The sequence below is a fragment of the Antrostomus carolinensis genome, unplaced genomic scaffold, assembly GCF_000700745.2.
Source record: "Antrostomus carolinensis isolate BGI_N321 unplaced genomic scaffold, ASM70074v2 scaffold1564, whole genome shotgun sequence".
NCBI lineage: Eukaryota > Metazoa > Chordata > Aves > Caprimulgiformes > Caprimulgidae > Antrostomus > Antrostomus carolinensis.
The window spans coordinates 28291-43172 of NW_010312612.1; the positions used below are offsets into that span (position 1 = coordinate 28291).

The 14882-nt window shown below is 35.8% G+C and overlaps 1 protein-coding gene and 1 non-coding gene across 2 annotated transcripts; both read right to left on the bottom strand.

Moving 5' to 3' along the window:
• Positions 1-1581: 1581 nt before the first annotated feature.
• CCAR1 (cell division cycle and apoptosis regulator 1) lies at positions 1582-14296 on the bottom strand. The gene is made up of 13 exons (XM_010167030.2): positions 14134-14296; positions 13189-13399; positions 12299-12382; positions 11434-11619; positions 9626-9817; positions 8963-9196; positions 8522-8633; positions 6726-6808; positions 5513-5659; positions 4980-5100; positions 4230-4415; positions 3771-3976; positions 1582-1922 (listed from the first exon to the last, which is right to left on the bottom strand). The coding sequence occupies exons 1-13, from the start codon at positions 14286-14288 to the stop codon at positions 1863-1865; spliced, it is 1977 nt and encodes a 658-aa protein (XP_010165332.2). The 5' UTR covers positions 14289-14296; the 3' UTR covers positions 1582-1862.
• A 167-nt stretch (positions 14297-14463) lies between these two features.
• On the bottom strand, positions 14464-14527 carry LOC114818535 (small nucleolar RNA SNORD98). The gene has a single exon (XR_003766190.1). It is a non-coding gene; the product is annotated as a small nucleolar RNA SNORD98 (small nucleolar RNA).
• Positions 14528-14882: the final 355 nt, after the last annotated feature.

Consider the following 14882-nt stretch of genomic DNA (forward strand, 5'->3'; position numbering starts at 1 on the left):
AGTTTAAGGTAAAAACACCCCAGCAAAATATTTCAACAGATGTCTCAGTGTGCCTAAAAAGATGCTATCTTGAATTCCAGAATTATTTTCCTGTATGTTCACATGTACTGCTGAAATTCATGAACAAAGTATTTCAAACATGATCCTTTCAAGTCTATTCAAATAAATGGTGCTCAACGTCAAAAATGAAACATGCTGTCAACAAAGGTAAAGGTGAAAAATATAATTTGATTACAAAAGAATTTGTTAACACCATCAGTACACCACAGATAACACTTTTCATAAGAAATTTATCACCATCCTCATTCATTCTGAGATGTTATCTCTTAATTCATAAAGCATGCATTTTCTGTGTACTTATATGCAGTAATTAGTGTTTTTCTAGTACTTCCTGCTTTAGTGTGAAAAGTTCAGATATTATACAGTGACTCAACTGAGATTAATGAGGGGGAAGTTTATGCATGCTATTTTAATGAAAAGATATTTTACTTGTCTAGCTCCAAAAGAGCCAAGAAAGGTAAGTGATAAATGCACCAGCTTAGACTCTTTTGAACATAAATTCAGGCATTTTAATGTGTATCTCTGTAAAGCTACATGAGTTTCCATGTAGGTTATTCATACATATTATGGCACTTGGACTCATATTTAGTTACCTAGGACATCTAGGCTAAAAAAGAAAGTCTGCTAAAATTAACCATTTCTGTAAGAAAACACTTCTGTCCCGACCTTCAAAACCCTTAATTTTCCTGCTATTTGCACCAAAATACAATTGTTCATATTTTGCATTATTTTAATAAGTTGCCTTTGACAATGATGTCACGTTAACTTCCGAGTTTAGATCTCTAGTGATTCTGGAACACAGAGGATGGCAATCTCACCCATTTTCAACAAACCAAGTTGCGTCCTGCTCCTTAGTAAGTAATTATAACATGGAGTATTGACACTTGTGTATCCATTCTTTTGTTGGACTAAAGTCTTCAAAGTAATTACACGTATTAAGAAAGAAGTCCAAATTTAATTAAAGGTGGCTTACAATGGTAGCTTTTTATCCATGTAAGGCATTGTTCTGACATCTACTGGCCTGGTATCCAACCATACATTTTAATACATTGCATTTGTTATTAAAAAGGAGCATATATATATTAATCCAAGGATAAGAACAGTTAAAGGAACACAAATTACATACATTTAAAACAGGCCCATGTATTTTCATATAAATCTCACAACCCTACCAGTATTTTGGTAGGTTTCTATTGCTTTCTTAACTCATCTGAACTACTGTATATTATGAGGCTTTAATACAAGCAGATTTGGGGGAAAAAAGTTACATTTGGAAGGGAAAAGAAAGATGTGACAAGTAAAAAAAAAAAAATCCAAGAAGCTTTTTTTTTTAAAAAAAAAATCTTTACTTGCAAAATTAAGCAGCATGCTATTTTGTGATTTATATTTGAATTTAAAAAGACTAATTAGAACGAAATAAAAATAAAAACCTAAAAATGGCAATTCTATAAATAATGAAAATTTTGATTTCACTAGACTTTAATGAAAAACATTTGGTAATTAAATACTTGCTACTGTTCATTACGTTGATGAACTTTATTAGGGTTAAAACTATAACAAAGTTCATCCTAAAACATTTTGCAATGCAAAATTATTTTCACTTGAGGAGTGTCTTAAATTGAATGCTAAGAATTACAAGCAATCTTCAGAAGCTGACACTCACATTCATAAAACTTTATACATCTTTTGGAACTAAGATATTTATACTACTAAAATCAAACATGCATCACTTCCCATACATTCTGGTATCATGATTTATATTACATTATATAACACCATTCTTCTAAACAGCAGCAGTTTTATCATACGTTTGCTCCATTTTCTTTGGATTTCTGATCTTTATCTTCATTCTTCACAATATCCTTCAAAAGAAAAGAGGGAGAGAATAACATGAATTCTAGAAGTTATATTTCTCATGTGAACTGTAAAGCAGCATGAAACAAAAGATACTATTTGGTGCTAACTTTAAATACTATGTGAACTGGTATCTTACTCAGTTTAGTTATAACCAATTAATATTTCCAGTATCTTCCTGAAAAATAGAGGGAAATTAAATGTGACCTAAGCACTTCTGAAGAGAAGCATAAAAAACATCCCCAGAAGCCTTACTCTATAGTCAAAAGGTCTGGGGGTTTTGCGTCTTTCTTTTCTCCCTGTTGGTTGTGTTTTGTGGGTTTTTTGTGTGGCTTTTTGTTGTTGTTTTGCGTTTTTTCCCCCTTCAAAAAGAGCAAGTGAAAACAGTTTTTGCAAAATCCATTAAATCAGGACAATAATATTGGTCAAAGCTGTCTGAAAACACTAGGCTTACAAGGTATTTTCATCTGAAAAATACCCCATAGAATGAGCAAGGCTATTTAACTGAGCTAAGAGTACAGCAAGAGGGCAATGCAGTGCCTTCAGCTGCCGGTTCTGGTGGAGTAGCAGGTCTACAACATGCAGTGAAGCACAGGACTGCTTTAACACATTTGTCAGTTTCTAGTGTTTTGCGTGTGTGTGGTTTTGTTTTTAGAGCTTCTGCAGATGCTATATTGTATTTTCAATGGACAGAAGTAGAAGCAAGGGTCCCTCATAGCAGCAGTTTGCCACTCGGGAGCCTTCATAACCTACTTCTATTCAGCCTTACTTAATGGACCCCCACAGCATTCCTCAGGAATACACAAGTATCTTTCTGTACAGGGACAGAAATGTTCTGGAGTATTACATAGAATCATAGAATCATTTGGTTGGAAAAGACCTTTGAGATAATCGAGTCCAACCATACCTGTCCATTACTAAACTGTATCTCTGAGCACCTCATCTAACACCTCCAGGGATGGCGATTAAACCACTTCCCTAGGTAGCCCATTTCAGTGCCTAAGAACCCTTTCAGTGAAGAAAGTTCTCCTGACATCCAATCTGCACCTCCCCTGGTGCAACTTGAGGTCATTTCCTCTTGTCCTGTCACTTGTTACTTGGGAGAAGAAACACACACCCTCACTACAACCTCCTTTCAGGTGATCCTTTTCTGCCAGGCAGCTTCCCAGCCACCCTTCCCCAAGCCTGTAGCGTTACATGGGGTTGTTGTGACCCAGGTGCAGGACCCAGCACTTGGCCTTGTTGAACCTCATACAGCTGCTCGCAGCCCATTGGTCCAACCTGTCCAGGTCCCTCTGTAGAGCCTTCCTACCCTCAAGCACATCAACACTTCCACCCAGCTTGGTGTCATCTGCGAACTTACTGAGGGTGCACTCAATCCCTTCGTCCAGATCATTGATAAAGATGTTAAACAGAGCTGGCCCCAAAACTGAGCCCTGGGGAACAGCACTTGTGACCAGCCTCCAACTGGACGTGGTTCACTTAAAACTCATTTTACCAAAATAAACTGAAATACTTAAGTTCTGTCTTGAAAAATTACTCCTAACTGATCAAAGAGAAGAGCAGATTTGAACTGCTGGGAATGGACAAGATCAGGACAGGAAAACATTAAGATGGTTTGATATTTACATTAATTTTTATATATTTTTAAAAAACAGTTAAGTCAAGAATATGTGTTTCAAGCTTAGAAAAAATACATGTTATCAATATCACATTCAGCACCTTATATATATTAAGATACTACTGACCTGAATTAACGTGAAAATTCTTTTTTATTCTGAAGTTTTTGTCCTAATAATTTAGTCTACAGGAAGCTTGCATTACAATAATAAAAAATGGAATTAAACAATTCTAACCTGTTTAAGAACACTCTGTATTTCATCCATAACAGTAGCTAAATTTTTGATTGTCTTATTCAGCTGACCCTCAAATTGCAAATTTTTATCATCCGAGATCTTCAAATTTTCTTGCAGTTGGCTAAGGTCCTTTTTCACTTCTTTGAGCTCTGCAGATAGACTTTTGTTAGAATTCTCCAGTTGCAGTATGGTCTTTTCATCCTCATCTTAGAGAGAAAAAAAAAAAAAAAAAAGTCAGTCATTTCCAAGTCTGACAACAGCATTTCAGTGTGGTGACAAGGGTACTGAACAACAGTTGGTGTGCAAATTCAAAGGGCTTGGGAAATAGGAAACAGAAGTTTATGGTAAGCAAATAGCTAAGAAATTTAGATCACAAATATTACTCAAATTGGTGCATCTACTTAAAAAGTCTTAGCATCTTGCATCCAATGCAAGTATCACCTTCAAATAATGTCCCACCTGTTTTTTCTTCTAGTAGCTGAAGCTTTTGTTCTATCTCTGCCCGCACTCTTTCACTCTTCTCCAGCTTCTGTAAAAGGCTCCCAACATCCACCATAGCTCCATTGTACACAATGAGGCCGACATTTTCTTCTATGGCTTTTGATTCTTGCTTTATAGTAGGCGATGGTAACAGTAATCTGTTTCCTGTATTAGATTAAGTAGCATTAGGAAATGATAATTCAGTCATTTTTCAGTTCTAGTGACTCATCTCAAAAACTTCTTAAAAGAATAAATATAAATTCAAGTTTGCTGGTCTAGCCCTCTTTTCTCTCCTCCCTCCTTACCCTGATTCCACCTCTCTCAAAAAGAAGCACACTCTTTAATGACATTCCTCTATGCCTCCCTCCTGCAGCAATTTGTCTTCAAAAATCAGGCTTTGTTTTACCACCTACAGCACTGATCCTCCTGACTGCAGAACTGCTGTGAATGAGAAGTGCTGTTCATCAATACTCAATGTTAACCTCTGTCCCCCGTCCTGTTGCAAGATACTAAGATTTATCCTAGAGATGCAACAAGATGTGTAGGAAGCCAGAAATACTGTAATTTATGAACTGCCCAAAATTTACTTTTCCAATCTGGTAAGTTCCCTGTAGACCTGAATTAGTTTCTGCAAGAAAGCAAGTATCTCAGAACTCTCATTAGCATTTGCACACAAACAATTCTCTGGAAGTTTGTGTCATTAAAAAAAAACAACAAAAAAACCCCCACCTAACATATCTTCCTGTAGCTCTTCAGACTCTTCTTGATTTTCTTCATCTTTGGAAGTATCTGTTAGTCTTCTGTAAAAGCAAGATTCTCTAAGCACTACTTTATTAAGTAGCTTCTTGACCTAAAACACAGCCATGGAAAGAAATACGGTGTTATTTAATACACAGACATTAAATTACCTAAACAAGAATATTTAAACTTGGAAAACTGAGCAAAAACTGAGCAAAATTGCACAGCTTTTTGAACTTTAACATACCGGGGCTTAAAATGAAAAAAAGCTATTAAAAAAAAAAAAATCTTGAGATAAAAGCTATATATATAAATAGGGGCATTTTAAGAGCTGCAAAGTTCACCTTTTCATTCCAAGACAATTTACAAAACATTAAACTAATATTTAATTGTAAATAGGAAGTGGCTATATAAAAATCAGGGATAAAGTATGTAAGCAACAGCCTTTAGAAGCTAAACTATATTCTCCCCATGTGCAGCATTCCTGTAATATTTTCAAAGAGATTTCTATTACTATACAAAACCTGAGCACGTGACAGGTGTAGTCCAAGAGTGTACAGTATCTCCTCCATGTCCTTCTCCAAAAGATATCCACAATGACTTTGATCAAAATACACAAAAGCCATCAGAAGATCCCTGTTAACAGTTACCATCTGCGTCTTGTCTTTCTCCTACAGAAAATGAATGATGGGATCATTGGGAAGTTAAAATATCATTTTCCCATTATCTACTAAAAACAAGTCAACTTTTCAGTTAACCAAAGTTTTCCTTTGTTCATTTTATCGTTACTTTCAGACACATGATTAATATAACTAGCATTTACCTGCTGAGCTCAAATATAATACAAGCAAGCTACTTAAGTAATATTTTTCAAATATTTAAAAGAACCACAGCACAATAGAAAGTAACATCTGGTAGACACACTTTCCTTTTGTTCATGCTATCATGCCAATAAAATCTGAAGAATTAACCTAGTTAAACTAGTAAATATTCCTTCTCCTCCCAATCAAGTATTTTACTCAACAGCTGTTTTCAAAGTGAAGTCTCCCTAAACATGTAATGAAGGAGCATCCGGCTCTCACAGCTACAGCAGTTCTGCAGTCTGTGTTTTCACATTATTCCTATTCCTACATCTCCTATTTTTCCTTGAAGGGAAAAAAAAAAAAAAAAGGATAATCAGAAACTTGTTTTATTCCTGCATTTATAAAAAAGTTTAAGCATAACAAATTGAACTTATGCTGTTCCTTAATATGAACTGTGAAAGCAAGCTATTGGCCTCAAGACATGGAAAGCATCTGTTTCCTGCAGGAAGATGTGACATAATGATTCCAAGCTTCAAAATTGAAAAGCCACTTTATCAATCAAGCTAAGATTCTGCTTTTCTTATGTAAGAATACAGTAGTCGAAAATAATGGATAATCACATCTGCTGCCTCTTGCGTGCAAATACAGCATTAGCCCTCACATCTTTCAGACAGATTAGCATCTCGTAAGAAAGTTTTTCCAACAGTTTTTATCCACTGAACTTTAAAATGTTAGGTTGTAATGTTAGGAAATTAGGCTGTAAGCACCTTGCCCAAATCTGTCACATGGTGCCTAACCTATATACACTTAATGTTCAAGTCCAGAATTGCTGAAGGAATCAAGGAGTGCAAATAGGTCTCATAATAAAAATAAAGCTCTAATTAGGACACCTTTAACAAGGTTATAAGTAGTTGTTAAGAAAGGTGTTTATTACTTTATCTTTAGACGACCTCTCTTTACAATGCCTATTTCCCTCTCTTCTGTCCTCCCGTTTGTTCATTTCCTCTTCATCCCTGTCTGTAAAACACAAAGAAAATTCAACATATTCACAGCAAACGATTCTATTTACTGTTATCTCAAAATACACATGTTCATTAAAACAGTTCACATAACCCCCCAAATATCAGAAAGTAATATATTTCACTGAATTATTTTTTTTTTTTTAAAAAGGCATTTAAGTGAGTTCTGTTAAATTTTTATTTTTCTCTGGTCTTATTTTAAGGTAAGCCTTTTTTCATTTCCCCCTCATTTCTTTCACGCATACAGGACAGAAGATCTGAAATAAATGCTAACTAAAATGAGTTCTGCCAACATCACAATCTATATAAGTGGTGTGCAAAAAATTACCACAGTTCTCCCTAATGAGGCTTGGCAGAGTCTGCATTCAGCTATAGTTATTCCTATCAGGACAAAATCAGAACTGTTTACTCTCCAATATTTTATATCATAAAAACTGTATCAACTATATAATTAAAAGTTTATACTCATGTCTGAGTGAGGTATTACTCATCTCATGATTTAGATTCTCCAAGAAGTTACAGATCACATCGCTTATTGGATGTAAATTACTAACTGCAGGTTTTTTGTTTAAAGGTAGGCAGTACAGTAAAACCAAATCTAAAATCATCGAAAATCAAGAGAGAAAGAAGAACGACAACTGCAGGGATGGATTACGGCATGCAGCTCTGTACCTTATGTGCAAGTCTTTGGTCAGAGAATCACGTGCCAAGTTCAGCTTTAATCTCACCTTTCTTGTGAGGAAAGCTTTGGAAAAACTATGTTATCACAACATTTGTCTAATTTTGCCAACACGTTTCTGAGAACCAATAGCTTTCTCCTGCACCTCCATGGCATGCTGGATTGGTCTCAGCAACTCTGACTGGGAATGGCACAAGGACAGATTATGGGAAGTAGCAGCACTTGTACAGAACAGACAAGCCCAAGGCACTCTCACAGTCAGATTACGAGCAAATAATAGTTATTTTGGAAACAGATTAGTACTAATTTTTAAAGGCTGGTGCAGCACTCTGCCAATAATACAAGTGAAAATGCTGGTTAGAAAATGCTGGGACTGCTGTATCTCAGCAGTTTAAACTTGTATCTCTAGCAAAAACTCTCCACAAAGACAAAAACCCCAAAGAAGTACAAACCAAAAAGTATACACCATGACCTATGCCTTTCTGAATCTCCAAGCAGGGAAAGAAGGCTACTGCTGCTCCCTGGAGACAGGAAAGTTCCCCAGCATCTTTCTCCATCTCTTCAGTCAAACAGAACTCCACCCAAACACAAATCAACTCCTCATAACATCATGTGAAGAGCACCCCACACTACATTCTAGCCTAATAAAAACAGGATGACATGTCAGAACTGAGGAACAGGAAGTCAGGCACTTAAAAGTGGCTTGGTTTTTCAGAGGTGCTGAATACTCACATCTCCTACTGACTTCAATGGGAGTTGCGAGTGGTCTGCATTCTGAAAAAAATAAAACCACTTCTATATGCATGCCTTACTTTGAGTACCACAGCTAGTTTATAATAACTATGTTCATACAATGCCTAGCAGAAACACACTTACATTTTAAGTAGATCTGGTCAGAATTACTAAAATAAAATAAGTCTAATAATGCAATTTTATATTGTCTAGTTCCAGTGCATTCTCCAGCTTGAAAGAACATATTCTGAGGCAACAAAAAAAATTTCTGAAAGCCACAAAATTAATAATTCAATATACCTTCATCTTCGTCTTCGGCATCTTCTGCCTCCATCGGATCATATTCTTCTTGATTATTGTCGTCTTCAGTTTCTTCTTCATCTTTAGAATCATCTTTCCTTTTATCTTCCCTCTGTAACAAAAGTTCCTAAAAAATTATCCAGTCAGAACTAAAAAAGAGGAAAGGAAAAACCTCACTGCCATTAATTAAAAATTTGTGTATGTTTACATTTAGTCACTCAAAAAACCGAAATACAAATCTATGTGATATAGCTGAAGGTTAAAATGCCCCCCAATATACCTGTAGAATTTTTAAATTACTATGATTGAAACATATTTAAATAGATCAACGAGTCTAATCAATTGAGTTGATTAAATGATCTGAGTTTTGAAAGCAATAAAGTAAAATTCAAATAGAAACAGTTTAATATTGATCCAGACAGGACAGTATGAGCTGCAGACCTTCTTTTCATCTCGATCTTCTTTTTTGTCTTTATCATCTCCAGATTTTCTCCTCTTAGGTTTTGGATCATCTGTTTCATCATCTTTTTCTTCTTTTTTTTCTTTTCTCTCATCTTTTTTGCTTTTTTTGTCTTTTTTGTCCTCCCTCTCTGGGAGGGAAATCAGCGCTTTGTAAATCCTGACACCAAAATCTCTCTGAAGCATTTCATTGAAGAGTTCTGCAAACAATGATACCTGCACAAAAAGAAGAACGAAAAAAGTTTTAAAATATATATTAATGATTTGTACACTTATGATTAAATGGCTATGAGGTGCGATCTTACCAACTTCCACCATGTCAGAATTTTATGTAGTGACAGATTTCTTACTATGTACTTTGAATACTTAAAAAACTTCATAAAAATGCTTCTTTCCTGTACTGCAGTAGTTTATGACCTAGACTAGCTATATAAATTATAAACCCATGCATTTCTTCTGGATATCATACAGTGACTATACTGCTATTGTAAACCATGTATCAAAGACAGGACAATTTTTTCTAGGTATTGCACAAAGAAACTAACTTGTGTTTCATAAACTTTTAGAATTTAAGCATACTCCAGTTATCACACAGAATTTAAAAGAAACAAGAATGGCTAACTGTAAGGAGCACAGCTAAATTACCTCAAAGGAATGTTCTTTATTATCTTCTAATCTATAGTCCAGAAGAACACTAAGAGACATAATGCTACAGTCAAACTTCCCACTCTTTGCTGCCCAGTTAGGATGTACAATGATCGCTGGTTCATCAGGTAAGATATATCGTCTCTCACGCCGCTGACGTTCCATTTCTTCTTGACGTTTTCTTTCCTCTTCCTAAACAGGCAAAAAAATAACATACAGTATATTGAAAAGCTGAAGTTTCAGTCTATATATTAGTTTTTAGGACTCGGTGCTTTGAAGAAAGTGAAGGAAAAAGCCTAAGCTGCTGAATGCAACACATAATACACACAGAAGTCACAGACCAGAATTTCCAGAATGCATACCGTGTCCGCTGCCAACACTTGCCAAAGATGACGGGAAACTTCAGCAACACAAAGCAGGACATGCAGTGTTGTTTAGACCACTGAGCAACATGCACCCTCCAGCTATCTTATGGTGCTAACAGCAGCACGTTTACTCGACACTGGAAGGACTCAAGCTAGTTGTCAATGCTCCTGAGGGGTCTTTTGTTTGTTTAGGGGTGTTTTTAGATCTGTATAGTACAGTAAGCTTATTCCTTACATAGGAAGAGTAAAGGCTTCATATGTCATCTTTCTAAAGACACCCAAAACAGCTTTGTGACAATTTACTCTGCTCTTTTGATTAAGGGAAATGCAATTTCTATAGATACAACTGATGCAAATCAAACAAAAGGTTAAAAAAATGTAAAATACCAAGCAGCTTACTGATTGCCAGGAGAAATATTAGTCTTATGACCATGGAAGAAAAAGTCATACCAGAGCTTTTGCTTCTTAAAAAAGCAAGCACAATCAAAACTCCCTCCACTAATCTTAAAGGAAGCTGTGGCAAGAAACCCCAAGATTGTTGAAGCCCATCCAAGCTGCAGGAGAAGGCAGCAGCTGACAGAATTAGCAAGCACATGTCCTTTGCTCCCTCAACAAGGTTCACACAGGTATATAAAACTTCAAATCATCCCATATTGATTAGCAGGTAATACACAAAAAGGCAGGTTTAAGAGCAACTAACACAGAATACATTCTCCAGACACTCATGCCTCTTTTCTGTGGTTGAGCTTTGGCTTTATTGCACAGATCTCGTTTATCCTCCCAAAACAGCCAAGCAGACTATGGAGTACTGAAGCTACCGACAGCAAAACCGAGAAACTTCATTACACTGGAAGTTTATCCAAAAGCAAAAATTAAAGCTTCATAATAAAAGAAAAAAAACTTAAGCACACCATTAGCCATGTAAAGAAACTGGACTGTTTGAGACACTATAACCTTCAACAGACTGGAACCTGCCCATACCCAAATTTCCACAATAATTCCCCAAGACCTGTATACCACTAAAACCCAGTACAGCTAAGCAGCTCCTTTTCATGTAGGTTTAAGAAGTTAAGTTCTTGTTAATTGTGTTCCCCTGTTCTCGATCATGGATTTTTCTGGGGAGTTTGTGATTTATTTTTCCTTACATTTAAGGTCTGACATTAATTCAGACACCCTTAGTGGTGTTGCCCATTTTGGCCGGCTATGCTGATGTAAAGAAATTCAAACTTGCCAAGATCTTGTTCCAACTCAGCAGCTCAAGTTACAGCAAGAGTTCCCAGTATAGTAATCGGAGAACTACAAAATCCCAACACAACTAGGCATATTCCTGTACTTTTTATACTTAAATATGTATTTATTTATACAAATTATATATATATATATATATAAAAATATTTTATGTATATTTAGTAAGACTTAAACCAAGTATGTTCAAAGCCTAACCTCTTTGTCATCTTCAGATTTCCTATCCTCTTCCTCTTCCTCCTCTTTCTCAGACTTCTCTAGCTCCTTTTGCTCTTCTTTTTGTTCCTCTACTTTCAGCTGCTTTGTCAGTCGAGCTATCAACTGAGATTTCAGTCCTTTAGAGCTAAGGGTTCGACTTTCTAATTCTTTGCGAAGGTCATTTACCTGGTAAATAAAAGCTCTGTAAGTGGTATCAACCAGTGACATTACCAAACGTGATTAACAAAAAAGGTGAAGTAAAAATTAAGAGCACTGAAAGTCAGTCATTTTTAAAATTTGTACTGAAAAACACTAATATTTACTGCTATAAAACATGCAACACAAAGTTGTGTTCTCTAAGAACCCATTTTTGAGGGACTTTTCACAGGGGCAAGGAAACGATTCTACTATAGCAAACAGTTTATTACTATTAAACCTTTTGAGGAAACTTCTTATTACGTCTCCTGGCATACATTTTTGTATAATTATTGCCTTTTTAAACTAACATTAAAGTATTTTAGACCCCACATTTTTAAACGCAATTAGATATGACCAGATTACTGCAGAAACTTCATTTTCCAGTTAGTGCATCACATTATACATTTTGATCATATGGGATACACTTTAATTGTACAAAGTTCAAAAGTTCAGAATAGTTTCAGTTAGCTGTATTAACTTATTAAAATCAGGAATTACACTTGCATACTGCAGTATGACATCTAACATCTATAAAATCAGCAAGGAAAATAAAACACTACTGAAGTTTTTTTTTGCTCAGTTAAGAGAATATACAGCTGTATTTTGTGTTGTGCCTTAAAAATGAAAATGTAAAATAGAATAAAATTTAAAGAAGAGTGTTAGTTACCTTCATTGTTTTTGGATCCAGTTTAGACCAGTGTGTAGGAGTAGAGATCTCTTTAGCTTCCCCATCATCCTTTTCCTCTTCGTCCTGACAAATAAAATTTAGAAATTATCATTCAGAAAGCTTGAAAGCATTTAAGTTATTTTTTAAATTCTGTTGCTGATCTGTGCAAGGTCACAACTGTTTCAGATAGTCTTCTCCTAAAGTTATTATTTAGACACGTTCACACACACATTCTACCACTTTATAAATGATCACAGTGCCACTCAGCCAATACAAGCCAGATCTGTGGAACACAAAAGGGTGATAAGCAACACCACAAAGAATATCGGGGTTACACAGACACTGCTGGTCGCCACTAACCACACAGTGTGTGATCTTCCCCCAGATTTTAAATCCCCCAAATTACTCTTTGTTCAGTCAGACCTTCCTTTATTCCAAGATGTTGATCAGCCACATGGCCTGAAATTCAGATGTTTCAGACTAGCGTTTGTTCAGTTTCAAATATCACAATTGGAACGGGCCACAAGAGAGAATTTAGAAATTTTAGAAAATGGCAAAATGTTTAAAGACAGCTATTCATAAACTGCATCTCACTCAACAACTGGTCCCAGATTCCAGCAACTATGTCTACGATAAACAATTTTCTGCGCATCATAAGCACAATTTAATTCCATTTGTGGTATCAGCATACACATTTAAAGTTAGTGAACTAGCTGTAATAAAAATAAAAACCAACATTCACTACACTGCTGAAAGCTGGTTTACCAGTCATTGTTACCAGTTATGTTCCTCCTATGTATGTATGTTGTGTAGTATGTGGTGTGCATTTTGTGCCTGTGTTCCTGTGCCTGTGAGAAGCAGAAATAGAAAAAGGGATTAGCGTTCAGTGCCTGTTCTCCATCAGCCTCCTTGCGTTCACCCTGAAGCTTCTCGACCAGCTGCTGCTTGTATCCTCGGGAGAGGGTTTCCCACTCTGAGCGGGTGGGAAGGCAATGCCAAACATCCGGGAAAAATAAAACCACTGTCTCCACATGAGCTGGAACTGTACGCCCCTTGTGGGTCTCCTCAGGGCGATGGTAGCGAATCTCTGCAAAACGGTACCTGTTGCAAGGGAAGAAGCATGTTGGAAAAAAAATTCTACAATACATTTTAAAGAGCCTAGATCACTTGTAGCACATCAAGTAAAGAAACTTTGCTGCAAGACCTTGAAGTTTATCTAAAGAAAAAAATTATGGAAGCCATATTTTCTCTTCTGGTACATTTGCAAAAAGGTATCACAATTGAAAAGGAGGAAAACCAACAAAAGTTTTTTTATAACTTGTTGTTTAGCACACAAAGGTTTAATGTGCAAATAAAAGTTGTTGAAGCACTTTAAATTTGGCACACAACAGACTTTCCTGGTATTAGTAAAATTGCAATGAGTGTTAACACAGGACAAAAAGTCATCAAGAGAAAATATGGCTATGTAACGAACAGCTATTTATTTATAACAAAAGAACAATGAAATGAAGTTCTCTTGACGATCTTCTCCAGCTATGCACAAAATGAAAAATATTTTCAATGCACATTCATTAAAAAAAATTACAGTATAACATGTCAAAATAAATTCAGAATTTTTAATTAGTTCTTAATGCAGTATTCAGCACAGTTGGCACCAATCAAGCTTATTACAAAACAGAACACCCTTTGAGTAGTTTACCTGCACTACCAAGAGCAGCCGACAAAGAAAATGATGTTTTCCCATGTTTTGTTTTGTTTGTTTTTTTTTAAAAAAAACCTGCTGGTAACAGACAAGTATCCCTACAGCGTACTTTGCTTTGCAGTACAGTACTTACCATTGTGTGCACACACTTAAGTCAATCCCTGTAAGAGCCTTGCAACAACGAATAGCCGTCTTTATCAGCACGGAAGGGTCCTTTTCTGGGTCAGGTCCATCGAGTGATGGGGACCAGTGTCCTCCAATAGCCATAGCTTCATCTTTGCCTTTCATACCCACTAAAAACTAGACAAAAAGAATCTTCTGAATGTTCCCCTACTAGGAGTAAAGAGTCATTTTCCCAAAGCTCAAAGAATATCTAAGAATATTTCATAGCAGACGCACACTGAAATCCGTGTGTAAACTGTCACATTATTTTGAAATCTGAAAATGAAAATCAGTCAAGAAAGAGTTCAGTTATTTTTTTCCACAGAGTATTTCAGAAATGGAATAGGTTTAAAACATCATCACTCATTCTTGCTTGCAAGACTTTCCATCAAGTTTCTTTATTGGTATAGACTTGTTCCTTTGCAATTAAAATCCTTCTAAACACAAAAGACAAACAGATACTAATTTCAATGGTGTCTTAATTCTGATACACATTTGTAGATGTCCCTGCTTAAAAGTGATAAAGCAAAGCTAGAAAAGATAAGACCAGGAGAGCATTGTATCTATAAATTCAAGTACTCCCATTTGCTTTAAGATTATGGAGTTTAATTAGAAAACAAGTCTGTGTTGTCCTGAAACAACATAGCACTTACAGGTTGTTCAGTTTAATAATAGTTAAGTTTCACTTAATACAATGGTTACTTAATTGTTACTTCATTT